The sequence below is a fragment of the Macaca thibetana genome, chromosome 11 (assembly GCF_024542745.1).
Source record: "Macaca thibetana thibetana isolate TM-01 chromosome 11, ASM2454274v1, whole genome shotgun sequence".
In the NCBI taxonomy this organism is placed as follows: domain Eukaryota; kingdom Metazoa; phylum Chordata; class Mammalia; order Primates; family Cercopithecidae; genus Macaca; species Macaca thibetana.
The window spans coordinates 117655678-117671519 of NC_065588.1; the positions used below are offsets into that span (position 1 = coordinate 117655678).

Here is a 15842-nt window from a genome sequence, read left to right on the forward strand (position 1 = left end):
GCCTCAGCCTCCCGAGTAGCTGGGACTACAGGCGCCTGCCACCTCGCCCGGCTAGTTTTTTGTATTTCTTAATAGAGACGGGGTTTCACCGTGTTAGCCAGGATGGTCTCGATCTCCTGACCTCGTGATCCGCCCGTCTCGGCCTCCCAAAGTGCTGGGATTACAGGCTTGAGCCACCGCGCCCGGCCCAGTCTCACCAATTATTTTCATGACTGCCACACAGAGTCGGGCATGGGGATACAGATCCTGCAGTATCCCCCAAAAACATTCCCATTGTAGCCTACAATTCCTGAGACTGAGAGAGGAATGATATAAGATGAGCTAGAATTACACAGAAAGAGAAAAGGAGAATGGTTATCTTAGAGAAAGAATTCACTCTACTTCCTCTGGGTTGCAAGAGGAAGCTCAGAAAGCAGTTCTGAGCTCCATAACTTATTTATAGGCTTACCAAAACCCCAATTACTCCCATACCACAAAACAAAGTGCACCATGAAATTGACTTGGAGGAAAGTTTCAGAAGCAGATACAAAAGAAATAAAAGAGTAACTGGAGACTCATGATAAAGTTGCCTTCTCTGCAGCTGGCCAAACTTAATTTCACAGGTGCAAGTCTAACTTGTCTAATTAAAAATGTGACAGTCATCAGCCCAGTAAGTATATATATCCACATGGCTGATGTTCTAAAACTAGAAAGATCTAAGGCAAGATGAAGAAAAGGGTAAAGGACTGACTTAAAACAAAAAGGCAGCTACCTTCTAGTTGTGTACTAAAAGGCTTCCTAACACACCCTGGCTGTTGAAGCCAAACAATGATTGGATCAGCAGGTTTTTCACATAAGCCCAGAGGTGAAAGGGGGATGCAGATGGCATTACTAATAGAGACCCAAAGAGCATGGTTACTTTTTAGGGTCTTACTCCCAGGAAAAAAACACAAAATTCCAACAAATGGCCTTGGACAAAGTTACAAAGCTAAAGAATTGAGCCACAAGGCACTGTGACTCACACCTGTAATTCTAACACTTTGGGAGGCCAAGGCAGGAGGATCACTTGAGGCCAGGAGTTCAAGGCCAGCCTGGGCAACACAACACAGAAAGATTCCATCTCTAAGAAACAAGAATTAAAATAATTAGCTGGGTGAGGTGGTGTGCACCTATAGTCCCAGCTACTGGGCAGGTTGAGGTGGAGTTCAAGGCTGCTGTGAGCTCTGATTGTGCCACTGCACTCCATCCTGGGTAACAGTGAGACTCCATCTCTTAAAAAAATAAAAAATACACTGGGTGTGGTAATCCCAACACTGTGAAGCTGAAGTGGGAAGACTGCTTGAGCCCAGAAGTTTGAGACTAGCCTGGGCAACACAGTGAGATTCCATCTCTACAAAAAGATATTTTAATTAACTGTGTGGTCGCATGCTCCTGTAGTCTCAGCTACTGAGGAGGCTGAGGTGGGAGGATCACTTGAGCCCAAAAGTTTGAGGCTGCAGTTTGCTGTGATTGCACCACTACACTCCAGCCCTGGTGATAGAGCGAGACCCTGTCTCAAAAAAAATTAAAAATTGGCTGGGCACGGTGGCTAACGCCTGTAATCCCAACAATTTGGGAAGCTGAGGTGGATGGATCATTTGAGATCAGGAGTTTGAGACCAGCTTGGCCAACATGGTAAGAACCCATCTCTACAAAAAATACAAAAATTAGCTGGGTGTAGTGACACACACCTGTAATCCTAGCTACTTGGGAGGCTGAGGTAGGAGAATCACTTGAACCCAGGAGGTGGAGGTTGCAATGAGCTGAGATCGCACCATTGCACTCCAGCCTAGGTGACAGGGTGAGACTCCCTCTCAAAAAAATAAAATTAAATTAAAAATAAATTTAAAATTAAAAATAAAAAAAAAAAGAATTGAACCAAGACTAAGGTTTTTGAAAAGTAGTTTTCTATTCTAATAGTAAAAAATAATAATTTTGCCAGGCACAGTGGCTCACATCTATAATCCTAGCACTTTGGGAGGCTGAGGAAGCAGATCACATGAGGCTAGGAGTTTGAGACTATCCTGGCCAACATGGTGAAATCTCATCTCTACTAAAAATACAAAAATTAGCCAGGTATAGTGGTGTACACCTGTAGTCCCAGCTATTCGGGAGACTGAGAAACGAGAATTGCTTGAACCCCAGAGGCGGAGGTTGCAGTGAGCCAAGATCATGCCACTGCACTCCAGCCTGGGTGACAGAGCAAGACTCTGTCTCAAAAAAAACTAAATATTGGCCAGGCATGGTGGCTCATGCCTGTAATCCCAGCACTTTGGGAGGCCGAAGTGGGTGGATCACGAGGTCAAGAGATAGAGACCATCCTGGCCAACGTGGTGAAACCCCATCTCTACTAAAAATACAAAAAAATAGGCTGGTGGCATGGTGATGGGCATGGTGATGGGTGCCTGTAGTCCCAGCTACTTGGGAGGCTGAGGCAGGAGAATGGTGTGAACCTGGGAGGCAGAGCTTGCAGTGAGCCGAGATTGAGCCACTGCACTCCAGCCTGGGTGACAGAAAGAGACTCTGTCTCAAAAAAAAAAAAAAAAAAACACCTAAATACTTCAATATGTTCACCAACTCATTCATTACCAGATGCTCCTCTTATCCATGGCACCAGGAAAGAAAGTGAAGTGATGTTAAAGAGGTGCCAGTGCCACAAAGAGGGAAGAAACAAGCGAGAGACAGACCTGCAACATTCCCGGGGGGAAGGCAACCAGCCAGCCCTTTCAACCTCAGAAAACACAGGCGGTGCTTCCCAGGCACGGGAAGAAACCAGCTGGCAAAGCACCATGGAACCCATCAGTCAGGGCCCATCCACCCCTCAGTTTACACAGCCATGTAAGAGACTGTAAAATGCTGACATGTTTGCTATAGAGAAGTATTTCTAGACCTCTGAAAGGAGTGGAAATCACTCAAAAATCTTTAGGCTGCAATTAGGGAAATATTGAGTATTATGATGCAATCTAACAGTAACAGGTATCACAAAGAGGAAGAGAAAAATATGATCAAGGAAACGTCTGGATTGCCACGGCAGTGTTTAGTGAGATGGAGGGCTTTAGATAAAATAGCTTTCCCTGACTCTTTCCCATGAAAGAAGACATTTTGAACAAAGGGAAGATAAAGCCTACAGTAGCAGAAGAGATACACTAATTGATCCCATATAAAGAGAATCTCGTCAGATTACTTGGGCTGGAAGTCATCAAGATTATGTCCCATTCCCACTGCTCTTTTTTAGAGTCAACCAGGTTTGGGTTGGAAACCTGTCTCTGACACTTATGGGTGTTGGATACAGGATTTAGCTCCCACGACCTCAGTCTTTAGTTCTGTGAAACAAGGATAACAACAAACCTGAGCCTATGAAGTGGATTCTATAAGACAGTACACATAAAATAGGCACAGGGACTGGCACAGAAGAAATTTACAACCAACATTAGTTATTATGATCTCAGCTATACTTCTATTATACTCTCCTCTCTCCTAAAACACACAAACCTCTACTACCTTAAATGTCAAAGAATCCTATTTATTTCCTTAGTTACATGAAACTGGCTGACCTCTTAGAATTCCCTTCACTGATGCCAAAAAAACACCCCAAATTCAAACAACTTTGCAGACTCCACACTTGGTCCCCTTCCACTGGTGGGGTTTCACTCTTTCAGCCACATCGTTGAGCAGACCTGTCCAACACGTGTCCAGTGCTTTCCTCAAGCACTAGAGGAGAGAAATGGTAGAGCCTCCATTGCCCCAGAAGCACGTGGGCCCGGCCACCTGCCTACCTGCTCCGCGTGTAGCTCTGCGAGGTGGCAGAGTGCGACAGCAAAGGACTCCGTGTTGTTCTGCTGCACGCCCGCATTCACCGCCTCCAGGCTGTTCATGCTCAGCAACATCTGGGCCTGTTGCAGGGCCATGGTGCTGGGTGGGGAGAGGGAACAGGATTTCCTTTCGGCAGCAGACCTGGCTGCCCTTTGGTCATGCCCGTCAGCTATCTTGAGTGGAGGCGTAAAGTCAAACACCTCACAGGCTCTGGCTTTCTTGGGAGCAGCTGCCTCCCAGTGCCAGCAACCCTGCCCTCAGGATAAGAAAAGCAGAAAAGCATCCTGGATGTGCAGCGCGAGGAGACACGTAGTGGTTAGGGCACAGCTGGGAGTGCGTGCTCCCAGATCCCCCCGCCCCCACCCCATGGTCCCTGCAGTCATAGTATGTTAATTAGTTTTCACGGGTGAATTCAGACCCGATGCCATCCTGGCACAGGCTGCTCTGGCAATGTAAGCAGTGGCCAGTGTCTGCAGCTGTTTCAGAGCACATCGTGCCAAAAAATTATCTGAAATACAAAAACAAGACTGGTAAAAAAAGGCACTTCCTTTCATTACTGAATTCCTAGAAACAGACTGTCTAAGTGAGGGGTGAGGTAGCAACAGAACTCCAGGATTAAAATCCCGCAACAAAGTTTACTTCCAGGCTAAAAGTGGCTAAATGGGAAAGTACGCAAGAAGCTGAAAATATTCCACAGAAAACACCTCAGTTAACAGAAAAGCAAGTTTCTTTACATAATAGCTTTGGGGTTCAGGTGACACTCAACTAGAGCAACCATGGATCATGCCTGCTATGAACAGGAAGAAAGGTTCCTGTCACAGAGCAGAGGAGCCCGGTGCTTGGAGTCAGATGACATGGGTTTGAGTCCTTTCTCTGTCACTTGTTAACTGCGTTTGCAATCTCGGGTAGATCAGATGTGTGAACCTTGGTTTACTCTCCCAGCATGGAGATCACCCACCCGTTACCTCACAGAGTGGTTGGGAGGAGTAAGAAGGAACATGCATGGGAAAAAACTTTTCAGTCTGTGCAAAATACAAAATGTTTTAGACTATAAAACATTTTGTCTAATCCCCTGCAGGAACAACGTCTGCCCAAGGCGGGTAAATCTTGTATGTACGGCCTTTCACAGAACCAGTTTGCTAGCTCCTGCTTCTCTCTAAAGGATTTACACCCCCAGGGCCTTGGGAGACCTACCTGCGGCCATACAGCCTCCAGATGGCCGTTTTCTGTGCGATGCTGATATCGATGAGCTCTGACAGGCTGTGTTTCCAGTGCAGGAGGTCGGAGTCCTTTAGGGCATCCATCAGCTTGTTTGCCGTCTTCCCAGCAAAAGCTCTCTGTTGAACAAGGGACTGTATTCCCAGGGAGGCGAGGTACTAAGGGGACAGATATACCCACGACCCAAGATAGAGATTACATGACAGAATTTGTTTTGCTCTTCAGAAATGTGGTGGATTTCACATTTCAGCACATGCACAGTGACAGCACTATTTAAAAGGAAAGTACCTATAACCTGGCCTTAACCCTGATCCATACGAGATGTGTTCCTGAAAAACTGGGTCTGGGAGAGAGGCAGAGGGTACACGGGAAAGAGCCAGCAGGGCTTTAGCATTAGATGGACCTGGACTTAAACACTGCCTCTGCTACTTACTGTGTGACTTAGGGCCAGTCACTTAGCTTCTTAGCTAAGCCTCAGCTTCCTCATCTGTAAAATGGGCATCAAACCTATCATAAAGAATTATCGTAAGGATTACAATGAAATAATAGATGTCAAACAGTGCTGTGCACATATGTAATAGGAGATCAAAAAAGGATGCCTATCATGAGCAACAAAATTATCTTGTCATTAACTTTTGGTGTCATCTTCAAGGATGAAAGCTCAACTAAAAAATGCCAGCTTAGGCCGGGCGCGGTGACTCAAGCCTGTAATCCCAGCACTTTGGGAGGCCGAGACGGGTGGATCACTAGGTCAGGAGATCGAGACCATCCTGGCTAACACAGTGAAACCCCGTCTCTACTAAAAAATACAAAAAACTAGCCGGGCGAGGTGGTGGGCGCCTGTAGTCCCAGCTACTCGGGAGGCTGAGGCAGGAGAATGGCGTAAACCCGGGAGGCGGAGCTTGCAGTGAGCTGAGATGTGGCCACTGCACTCCAGCCTGGGGGACAGAGCAAGACTCCGTCTCAAAAAAAAAAAAAAAAAAAAAAAAATGCCAGCTTAAATTCATGGCAAAAATTGTAGTTAAGCCTACACTTAGTTCAAGGAGCCACTTTTGTCATTATAATCAATTCTGTATGTATAAGTTTCTTTCCCAGGTGTGAATCAAAGGACAAGCTACAGATTTGTTTTTTGGTTTTTGGGTGTTTTTTGAGATGGAGTCTTGCTCTGTCACCCAGGCTGGAGTGCGGTGCCGCAATCTTGGCTCACTGCAACCTCCGCCTCCCTGGTTCAAGCAATTCTTCTGCCTCAGCCTCCCAACTAGCTGGGACTACAGGCGCCCGCCACCACGCCCGGCTAATTTTTGTATTTTTAGTAGAGACGAGCTTTTACCATACTGGTCAGGCTGGTCTCAAACTCCTGACGTCATGATCCACCCGCCTTGGCCTCCCAAAGTGCTGGGATTACAGGCGTGAGCCACCGCGCCAGGCCCAGATTTTAAAGTGTATACATTAAATTACTACACATAATTACTTTCTATTTTACCAAAGTCTGTCACAAACTTCATAAGACAGAATGCTTAAGCAGTCCCACTGCCTATGGTCTAGTTTTCAATAGGTGTTTCTGAGTGAGAATAAGGTTCTCCAAGCTTGTGCTTCCTTTTTTTTTGAGATGGAATTTCATTCTTGTTGTCCAGGCTGGAGTGCAATGGCGCAATCTCGGCTCACTGCAACCTCCGCCTCCCAGGTTCAAGCGATTCTCCTGCCTCAGCCTCTTAAGTAACTGGGATCACAGGCATGTTTCACCACACCCGGCTAATTTTGTGTTTTTAGTAGAGACCGGGTTTCACCACGTTGGCCAGGCTGGTCTCGAACTCCTGACCTCAGGTGATCCACCCACCTCAGCCTCCCAAAGTGCTGGGATTACAGGTGTGAGCCACTGCACCTGGCCAGATAAGTCTTTTCAATGTCCCTCTGTGTATGTCATTGAGGACTATAATTCACGGCCTTCCCTATCACTCAAAATGAGAAAGGACAAATCTGCCTGTCAGGTTTATTGGTTCCTGGCTTTGTTTATTGTTTAAAACAAGGATCAGCAAACTTGTTCTATAAAGGGCCAGAGAGTAAATAATTTCGATTTTTCAGGCCACATTTGGTTTCTGTCACACATTTCTTCTCTGTTGTTCATTTTTTCCCCAATCACTTAAAATTGTAAAATCCACTCAGCCTGAAGCCCCTAAGTAGGCAGAAAGCCAGATTTGGCCTAAGGGCTGGAAAGTTCACCAATCCCTGGTTTAAAAATAAGCCTTTGCTAAAATTTTTCTAAGTGACTATGTGCTAAAATTAATGTTGCTCAATAAACTAAACAACAATCTCTTATCAAATTGGTAAAGGGAATTTCCACAGATGTTATTAGGATACAGGGAACAGAGAAAAACCTACCACACAGAATTTAGTGGTCTGATTAATAATTAAAGTCATATGAAACTGCCAAGAATAAAACCACACTTTGAAACCCATTCTAAATCTATCGCTGGTTAATGACAGAGGTGGGCAGAAAAAGAGACAAAGGCTCGACCATTTATGGAAACAATCTCACAGCACAGAAAGATGAGCCTTACCGGTAACCCAAAATGTACTGCTTTCTTCACAGAATGCTCCAGCAGAACATAGCTATCGGATCTCTTCTGCCCCAGCACATAAAGCCAGCTCTGGCAAGAGAAATCATCAAAATATATCATAACAATGGCAATGGGCTGATGTTCTAGTGAAATATCAATGTGGTCATAAGAAGGAATTTAAAAGGGACAAAATGAATCCTCTCAGATACTCTTTCAAGAAATATCAAGAATCTCAATGAGACCTGTCAAACATATCAACACCATTAAAGCCAGGCTGAAATAAACGAGTCATTGTTCTGCTTCACCTGCCAGCCACTGAGGGGCAGGTGTTTCAGAAAAAAATCATGAAGCTCCTAGATGGCCTTTAATTGAGAAATAAGATTCTCAGGTGCTTGTCAAGTAGCTTCTGTGTTCCACTTGTGCTTGGTGATTTTGCTATTACAGGACTACATCTCACCCAGTTACTAAGTGTAGCATATATCTTTTGTTAATGCCAGTCCTAAATGTGATAAAGGTTTTTTCTCTTCTTTCATGGCAAGTTGCATTAAACTTTGTAGACCAGATATATGCCAAAAGCAACACAGATGTCATGAATTAAGAAAGATAAGTAAAGCTAGGTTGCCCTTTCTGAATTCCCATGACCACCTAACTTGTTTCCTTTTACTGCTGAAGATCTCTGCTCCAACTGCAAAACAACCCAATTCAAATGGGGCCTTGTGAAGGCCAACTCAACCCGTGAACAAAACTCCCAAGACCAGAGGACGGCCTCACCAAACAATGCTGGAGACACACGTGATCGTTGGACTCCTGGGCAATCCTAATTGCCTCCTGCAGGGCGAGCTCTGCCTGTTGACTAATGACAGACTAAACATTAATATCTCATTAATAATCACAAACATGCATAAGCAACCATAGCAGGAAGTCATGTGTACACAGTCATCCAAGTGCAGGTCTCTGGGTTGGAAGCTGTAACTATTTCTGGGCTTATTCTCTCAGAGGCATGCCCCAACCCCAGCAGCAGAAAACACTGACAGTGGAAATATAGGACATGTCTCTTCTAAGGGGAATTTCTACGAAAAGGGCATAAAGCAAAGACTTTTATCTCTGCTCCTAAGACGTTTATTTTAAAGGTGCACTGCTGAGGGGAGGGGCAAGGAGAGGACATAATATTTTACTTTTCATGGCATTCCCTCCTACATTATTTGAACTTTTTTCTTACTATGTGCATTTGTTACTTTTATCATTTTTCAAAATCACTTTTTTGTTTGTTTTTTAGAGACAGGGTCTCCCTCTGTCACCCACATTGGAGTAGAGCAGCGCAATCCTAGCTCACTACAGCCTCGAATTCCTGGGCTCAGGCGATGGACCTCAGCCTCCCGAGTAGCTGGGACTACAGGCACTCACCACCATGCCTGGTAGGCTAATTTTTATTTAAATAGATAAAGAGTCTCACTATGCTCCCCAGGCTGGTAAACTCCTGGCCTCGGGCGATCCTCCTGCCTCAGCCTCCCAAGTGACTGGGACTACAGGCTCACACCACCATGTTCAGCTAATTTTTTTAAAGAGATAAAGTCTCACTGTGTTCCCCAGGCTGGTCTCCAATTCCTGGCCTCAAGCGATCCTCCTTCTTTGGCCTCCCAAAGTGCTGGGATTATAGGCATGAGCTATAGTGCCCAGCCCAAAGCTAGTTTTAGAAAGTATTTTGGGGATTCCCACTTCTGTAATATTTTTTTCCTTTAAATGTCTGTTCAAATATTAAGTTGGCAGAGATCAAGGAGGGCTGATCTGCTACCTTTATATTTAAACAGAGATTTACAAATTGAAGGAGTGAGTGATCTATGCATGTATCTGGAGTAAGAGTGTTACTCAGGAAAACAAGAGCAAACAAGAGCACTTTGCCATCACTTTCTAACCTCTTATCTTGGCCTATCACTACCTGAGATATTACAACTATGCTTAGCATTGTTTATTCCCTACCTCCCCTGATATAAGCTCTATAACAGGGTTTTTTTTTTCTTTTTCACTGCTGTATCCCTAGTACCTATAATAGTGCCTAGTACACAGTAAATGCTCAATAAATAACTACAAGGATTTTCAAGAAATCCTTTTAGCTAAGTGACAAAGATTTACACAGGCCCATAGATCCAGGACCAGAAACAAAGAAGGCTGGGCCTGAATAAATCAGGAATTAAGGAAAATGTACACATTAATAAAAATCTACCTTTCCTTGTTTATATTCTGTGCAATTAGCTGTCTACCCATTGATAATACTGTAAACATAGACAAATTCTGAGATGGGTGCAGTAGCTCATGCCTGTAATCCCAGCACTTTGGGAGGCCAAGGTTGGAGGATCACTTGAGACCAGGCATTCAAGAACAACCTGGGCAACATAGCGAAACCTCATCTCTATATTTTTACAAATAAAAAGAAGAAATTCTGTTCATCAAAGTATTATTTGTGGCTAGGCACAGTGGCTCACGCCTGTAATCCCAGCACTTTGAGAGGCCGAGGCAGGTGGATCACCTGAGGTCAGGAGTTTGAGACCATCCTGACCAATATGGTGAAACCCCATCTCTACTAAAAATATAAAAATTAGCCGGGCGTAGTGGCACGCACCTGTAGTCTCAGCTACTTGGGAGGCTGAGACAGGAGAATTACTTGAATCCAGGTGGCGAGGCTGCAGTTAGTTATTACAAGATATCATGGAATGTCGCAAAAATCATGGAGTTTTTTGGCGCCTTAAACATTTTTGGGTACAACCATCAATCTGATGTTTGAATACCCTTAATAACATCTTTGGTCTAGGCCGCTGCACCCCACTGATGCCTTCCTCAGAGGGTTCAATAAGGGGAAACCGTTTCCTTATAATGAGCAGAAATATTTTGTCCTTTAACTTACACTTAATTACCAGCTCTCAATCTTCTCCCGTAGCCATACCCTCGATCAATCTAAGCTCTTTTCACATGACCTTTTACTACATAAAGATGTCCAACACATGCTTGGATAAGTCATTTTTCTCCAGGCTAAACAACTCACATCCCTCCCACATTACTTATATGATATGGCTTTGAATGTCTCAACACCCTGAGACTGTTCCCCACACAAGCTTCAGCTTGTCTGTGTCCCTTTTAAAACCTGACAACTGGGTGGGCCCAGTGGTTCATGCTTGTAATCCCAGCACTTTGGAAGGCCAAGGTGGGACAATTGCTTGAAGCCAGGAGTTTGAGACCAGCCTGGGCAACATAGCAAGATGCTATCTCTATGAAAAATAATTAAAAAAAAAAAAAATTAAGGCCGGGTGCAGTGGCTCAAGCCTGTAATCCCAGCACTTTGGGAGGCCGAGACGGGTGGATCACGAGGTCAGGAGATCGAGACCATCCTGGCTAACACGGTGAAACCCTGTCTCTACTAAAAAATACAAAAAACTAGCTGGGCATGGTGGCGGGCACCTGTAGTCCCAGCTACTCGGGAGGCTGAGGCAGGAGAATAGCGTAAACCCAGGAGGCGGAGCTTGCAGTGAGCTGAGATCCGGCCACTGCACTCCAGCCTGGGTGACACAGCGAGACTCCATCTCAAAAAAAAAAAAAAAAAAAAATTAGCTGGGTATTGTGGTGCATGCCTGTAGTCATAGCTAGGAGGCTGAGAGGGCTTGCTTGCTTGAGCCCAGGAGTTTCAGGTTACAGTTAGCTATGATCACACCACTGCACTCCAGCCTGGGTGACTGAGTGAGACCTTGTCTCTTAAAAAAAAAAAAAAAAAAAAACCTGACAACCAGAAATAAAAAGAATTCCCTAGGTGCTGCCTGACACACAGAGAAAGGGATAGACGTCTCCATTATTGAACTGTGGACACTATACTCCCATTAATACACGCTATAGTCTGTATTCAAGGATGCCTATAGCAAACACTACACTTCTCTCAACTGGTAAAAAACCACAGGGCAGGTGGGGGGGCAAAGGGATCTTTGAATTAGTAATTTCCCACCTTTTGCCATTATTTACATGATTTTATTATTTCCAAGATAGTCTCCATGTTTTGAAAGTTGTTTTATCTACTTAATTCTATTTACTAAAAAATAATTGACCAATTTTCCTATTTCTATTCATTAAAAACACAGGCATATCGAGGCAACAGTATAAACCAGTGTCACCTGACTGAGCGGCCTGAATTCTATCTGAAAGCAAACGTGACTTTTAGTAATCCTATGTAGTCTTTCATCCAGCAAAGGCACAACTGCCTTCTGGCTTTTTGAAATACGAAAAATAGCTTCTGCATCCCCATTTTTACCTCCAAAAACTCCTTTAGGGACTCTCTGGCCTAATGACCTAATTTCCTTTCCACTGAACGGCCTGTTGTTCTTAGAAGTAATGAAAGAGGCCAGGCACTAAGATGGCAATGTTAAATAGTGACACTAGAGGGCAGACTATTTAGGCAGAAGGTTTTCATTAACTTTATTCCAGTGCAAAAAAGGTTCCCTCTATGGAAGTTACTGACTAGTCCAGGTTAATGAGTTTCTTTCTTTTCTTCTTTTTAAAAAATACATTTTTAAAAAACGCATCACAATTAACATTTCAGAATTCATTTCTTCCACTTCTTTTCCCTTTTCTTTTCTCCACAAAATAGCAAATCTTTTTTTTTTTTTTTTAGACGGAGTTTCACTGTTGCCCAGACTAGAGTACAATGGCGTGCTCTCGCTCTCAGCTCACTGCAACCTCCGCCTTCCGAGTTCAAGCCATTCTCCTACCTCAGCCTCCTGAGTAGCTGGGACTACAGGCGCCTGCCACCAGGCCTGGCTAGTTTTTGTATTTTTAGTAGAGATGGGGTTTCACCATGTTGGCCAGGCTGGTCTTGAACTCCTGACCTCACGTGATCCACCCACCTCGGCCTCCCAAAGTGCTGGCATTACAGATGTGAGCCACCGCGCCCGGCCAAATAGCAGATCTTTTATTGTTATCAGTTTCTTCAATTTGCGCAAGGACGAAAGTCTATAAACTTACTAGTGACCGAAGCGGCAGTGCAGGGCAGCAAGATTCAAAGCGGCGTATCTCAAGCTCCGGCCATAGCCCTCTTCCCCATTACTTTTGCTTTCGGCTCCAGTAAGAATCAGACGATCAAAATAATGAAGGAGACTGTGTGTTGAACTGAAAACATCTTGGACACGGAGGTTGTTTAAGTAGCTGAGATAATGCTAAAACAAGAAATAATCAATGTATTTTAAATGCTGTAAATACATCTTGTGTAAGACAACTGCAGAGAGTTCCACTGGCTACAAACACTAGTGTATACCATACCCTTGTAATAAGATGGTCATAGTTTAGCTTAATCTTCTCCCTAGAGGCAGAATAAAACAGCTTCAAGACACATTCCCCCTAGAGGGAGTCCACAAATTAAAAATGGGAGTTCCATTAGTATTTGTGTCAGTTTTATCTCAAATATACGCCATTATGTCACTGGTCACACGAGTGATAGATGAGAATACTGGGCCTTACCTAGTTCAAATATTGAGGAAAACTTAGAGTTCAGAATTAAAGATCCTAAAACCTGAATTCATATACAAATTATAAAATTAAGTTTTATTAATGTACAAGTTAAAACACACTGAGACTTACTAGCTTACTAAGTTAATTATTTTCTACTTTTTTTTTTTTTTTGAGTCACCGAAACTTTCCTAACAGGCAGATCTCAGTTACTAGGAAGCAAACTAGATATATTTCTACACACAAAGTCAGATGGAAAATCCAAATACTATTTAAGAAAATTTCCCGAGTAAAAAATCCATTAAGGAATGTAATTATTAGAACTTTAAAAATAAACACTGACAAAAGAAGAGAAAGGAAAAGAGCTTTTCAGCCTCAAAACTGTCGTTTGGGCTGGGCGCGATGGCTCACGCCTATAATCCCAGCACTTTGGGAGGCTGAGGAGGGTGGATCACCTGAGGTCAGGAGTTCGAGACCAGCCTGGCCAACATGGTGAAACCCCATCTCTTCTAAAAATACAAAAAATGAGCCAGCATGGTGGCAGGTGCCTGTAATCCCAGCTACTCGGGAGGCTAAGGCAGGAGAATCACTTAGAATCTGGAAGGCAGAGGTTGCAGTGAGCCAAGATCGCACCATTGCATTCCAGCACAGGTGACAAGAGCGAAACTCAGTCTCCAAAAAAAACAAACAAACAAAGTTTTTTGCATCAGTCTAGTATATTATCTCCAGTCTAAACTTTACAACATCAGGGAGATGACTGAAAGAGAACATCAAGAGTTTGAAGAAATCGCCTATGGCCCGGGGAGGGAGGGAGGAGCTTTGCAACCTATACCAAGTTGTTTGCCTGCCAAGAACATGATTTCCTTCAAGAACCTGGGCCAATGGGCTGATCCTCATTTGCAAAGCTACTCAATATAAAAAGTAGCCTTGGCTGAGCGCAGTGGCTCACGCCTGTAATCCCAACACTTTGGGAGGCCGAGGCAGGCAGATCATGAGGTCAGGAGATCAAGACCATCCTGGCCAACATGGTGAAACCCTGTCTCTACTAAAAATACAAAAATTAGCTGGGCGTGATGGCACGTGCCTGTAATCCCAGCTACTCAGGAGGCTGAGGCAGGAGAATCGCTTGAACCAGAGTCGGAGGTTGCAGTGAGTCAAGATCATGCCACTGCACTTCAGCCTGGCAAGAGTAAGACCCATTTCCAAAAACAAACAAACAAAAAAGTAGCCTTGTCATTCCTTTCTAACACAGCAACAAATTCTGGGAAAGACTCACCGCTTCAGCAAAATCAGGATTAAATTTCAACAAATTGTTTAACTCCTTCTGCAAGGAAGCTGGAGTGAGGGCCTTAGTCTCATCATTCTTTAGCAAAGAAGCCTGAAATTTAAAAATGATAACTCAGTAGAAAGAAAGGGTCAATAAACATATGAAAAGATATACTAACTAGCATCACCTGATTATTTTCTTTCCTACAGGGGTCCCTTCAGGCTCTGGCCCCTCATCTAGCCAGCCTTGGCTGGTCTCCCCTCACTCTAGGCACACTGAAGGTGGACCCTGCCACATGCTCTCCTCTTGACCATATACGAAAACACTTTCCTCTTCCAGAAACACCAAGCCTCCCACCCATCACTCCCCAGCCATACACTACCCAAGGCTGAGCAAACCCACGCCCACGCCTAGCTCATCCTCCAGGCCACCTGCTTCTGTCACCTTCTAGATGAGGTGAGATCCTAAAAGCCCCTCCATGCTCCCATAAGCCCTCTGCATTTACCCTTCCTGTAGCACTATCAAACTACAGTAAAATTGCCAATGTAACCCCACCCCAGACTGTAAGCTCCTTCCAGGCAAGTAACGTGTTTGCTTCTTTTCCAGTGCCTGTATGAGGCCTTATAGGAGCCAGGTGCCTTGCCCCAGCCCTACTTATTTGTTTCATATGGATAATATCAGCAACAATTATATAACATATGTAGAAAGTTAGCTACAAATTAAATGTTTACATTTAACTGGGTTATAGACACTTTACTCCAATTTTACCTAGATGAGTTTTTCTATAAGTAAAGTAATTTCTAAGGGCAGGGTGTGGTGGTTGATGCCTATAATCCCAAAACTCTGGGAGGTAGAGGCTGAGGCAGGAGTATTGCTTGAGCCCAGGAGTTCAAGAACAACCTGGGCAATATACTGAGACCTCATCTCTGTTTAAAAATAATTTCTTTAAAAAAAATTTTTTTAAGTAAAAATAATTTCTAATTCCATTGTTAATTTATATCATTATAGAAAATTATTGGCCAGGTGTGGTGGCTCACACTTGTAATCCCAGCACTTTGGGAGGCCAAGGCGGGCAGATCATGAGGTCAGGAGTTGGAGACCAGCCTGGCCAACACAGTGAAACCCTGTCTCTACTAAAGACACAAAAAATTAGCCGGGTGTGGTGGCGCGCACCTGTAATCCCAGCTACTCGGGAGGCCGAGGCAGGAGAATCACTTGAACCCGGGAGGCAGAGGTTGCAGTGAGCTGAGATCATGCCACTGCACTCCAGCCTGGGTGACAGGGCAAGACTGAGTCTCAAAAAAAAAAAAGAATTATTATGTAGGTGTAGTAGGGGGAAAAATTATTCCAAAAATATAGAAAACCTACAGAAGAAAACAAAAATCTTCTGCAATCCCACTACCAAGAAATAACACTACTAATACTTTAGTGTATATTATCGAGTCTTTGTTCCGTGTGTGTGTGTGTATATATATATGTTACATATCATA

The 15842-nt window shown here is 44.0% G+C and overlaps 1 protein-coding gene across 3 annotated transcripts in view; it reads right to left on the reverse strand.

The window, feature by feature from the left end:
* The window catches only part of ANAPC5 (anaphase promoting complex subunit 5), a 46240-nt gene that overhangs the window by 16826 nt on the left and 13572 nt on the right, over positions 1 to 15842 (reverse strand). For 2 of the 3 annotated variants that reach the window (XM_050747913.1, XM_050747915.1), the window contains 6 exons: positions 14362 to 14463; positions 12606 to 12796; positions 8379 to 8460; positions 7608 to 7697; positions 5026 to 5207; positions 3795 to 3930 (listed from right to left, as the gene is read on the reverse strand). In XM_050747913.1, coding sequence (XP_050603870.1) covers positions 3795 to 3930; positions 5026 to 5207; positions 7608 to 7697; positions 8379 to 8460; positions 12606 to 12796; positions 14362 to 14463 — 783 coding nt within the window. The remainder of the gene's footprint in view (positions 1 to 3794; positions 3931 to 5025; positions 5208 to 7607; positions 7698 to 8378; positions 8461 to 12605; positions 12797 to 14361; positions 14464 to 15842) is intronic. The other variant, XM_050747914.1, reaches the window with a different exon arrangement.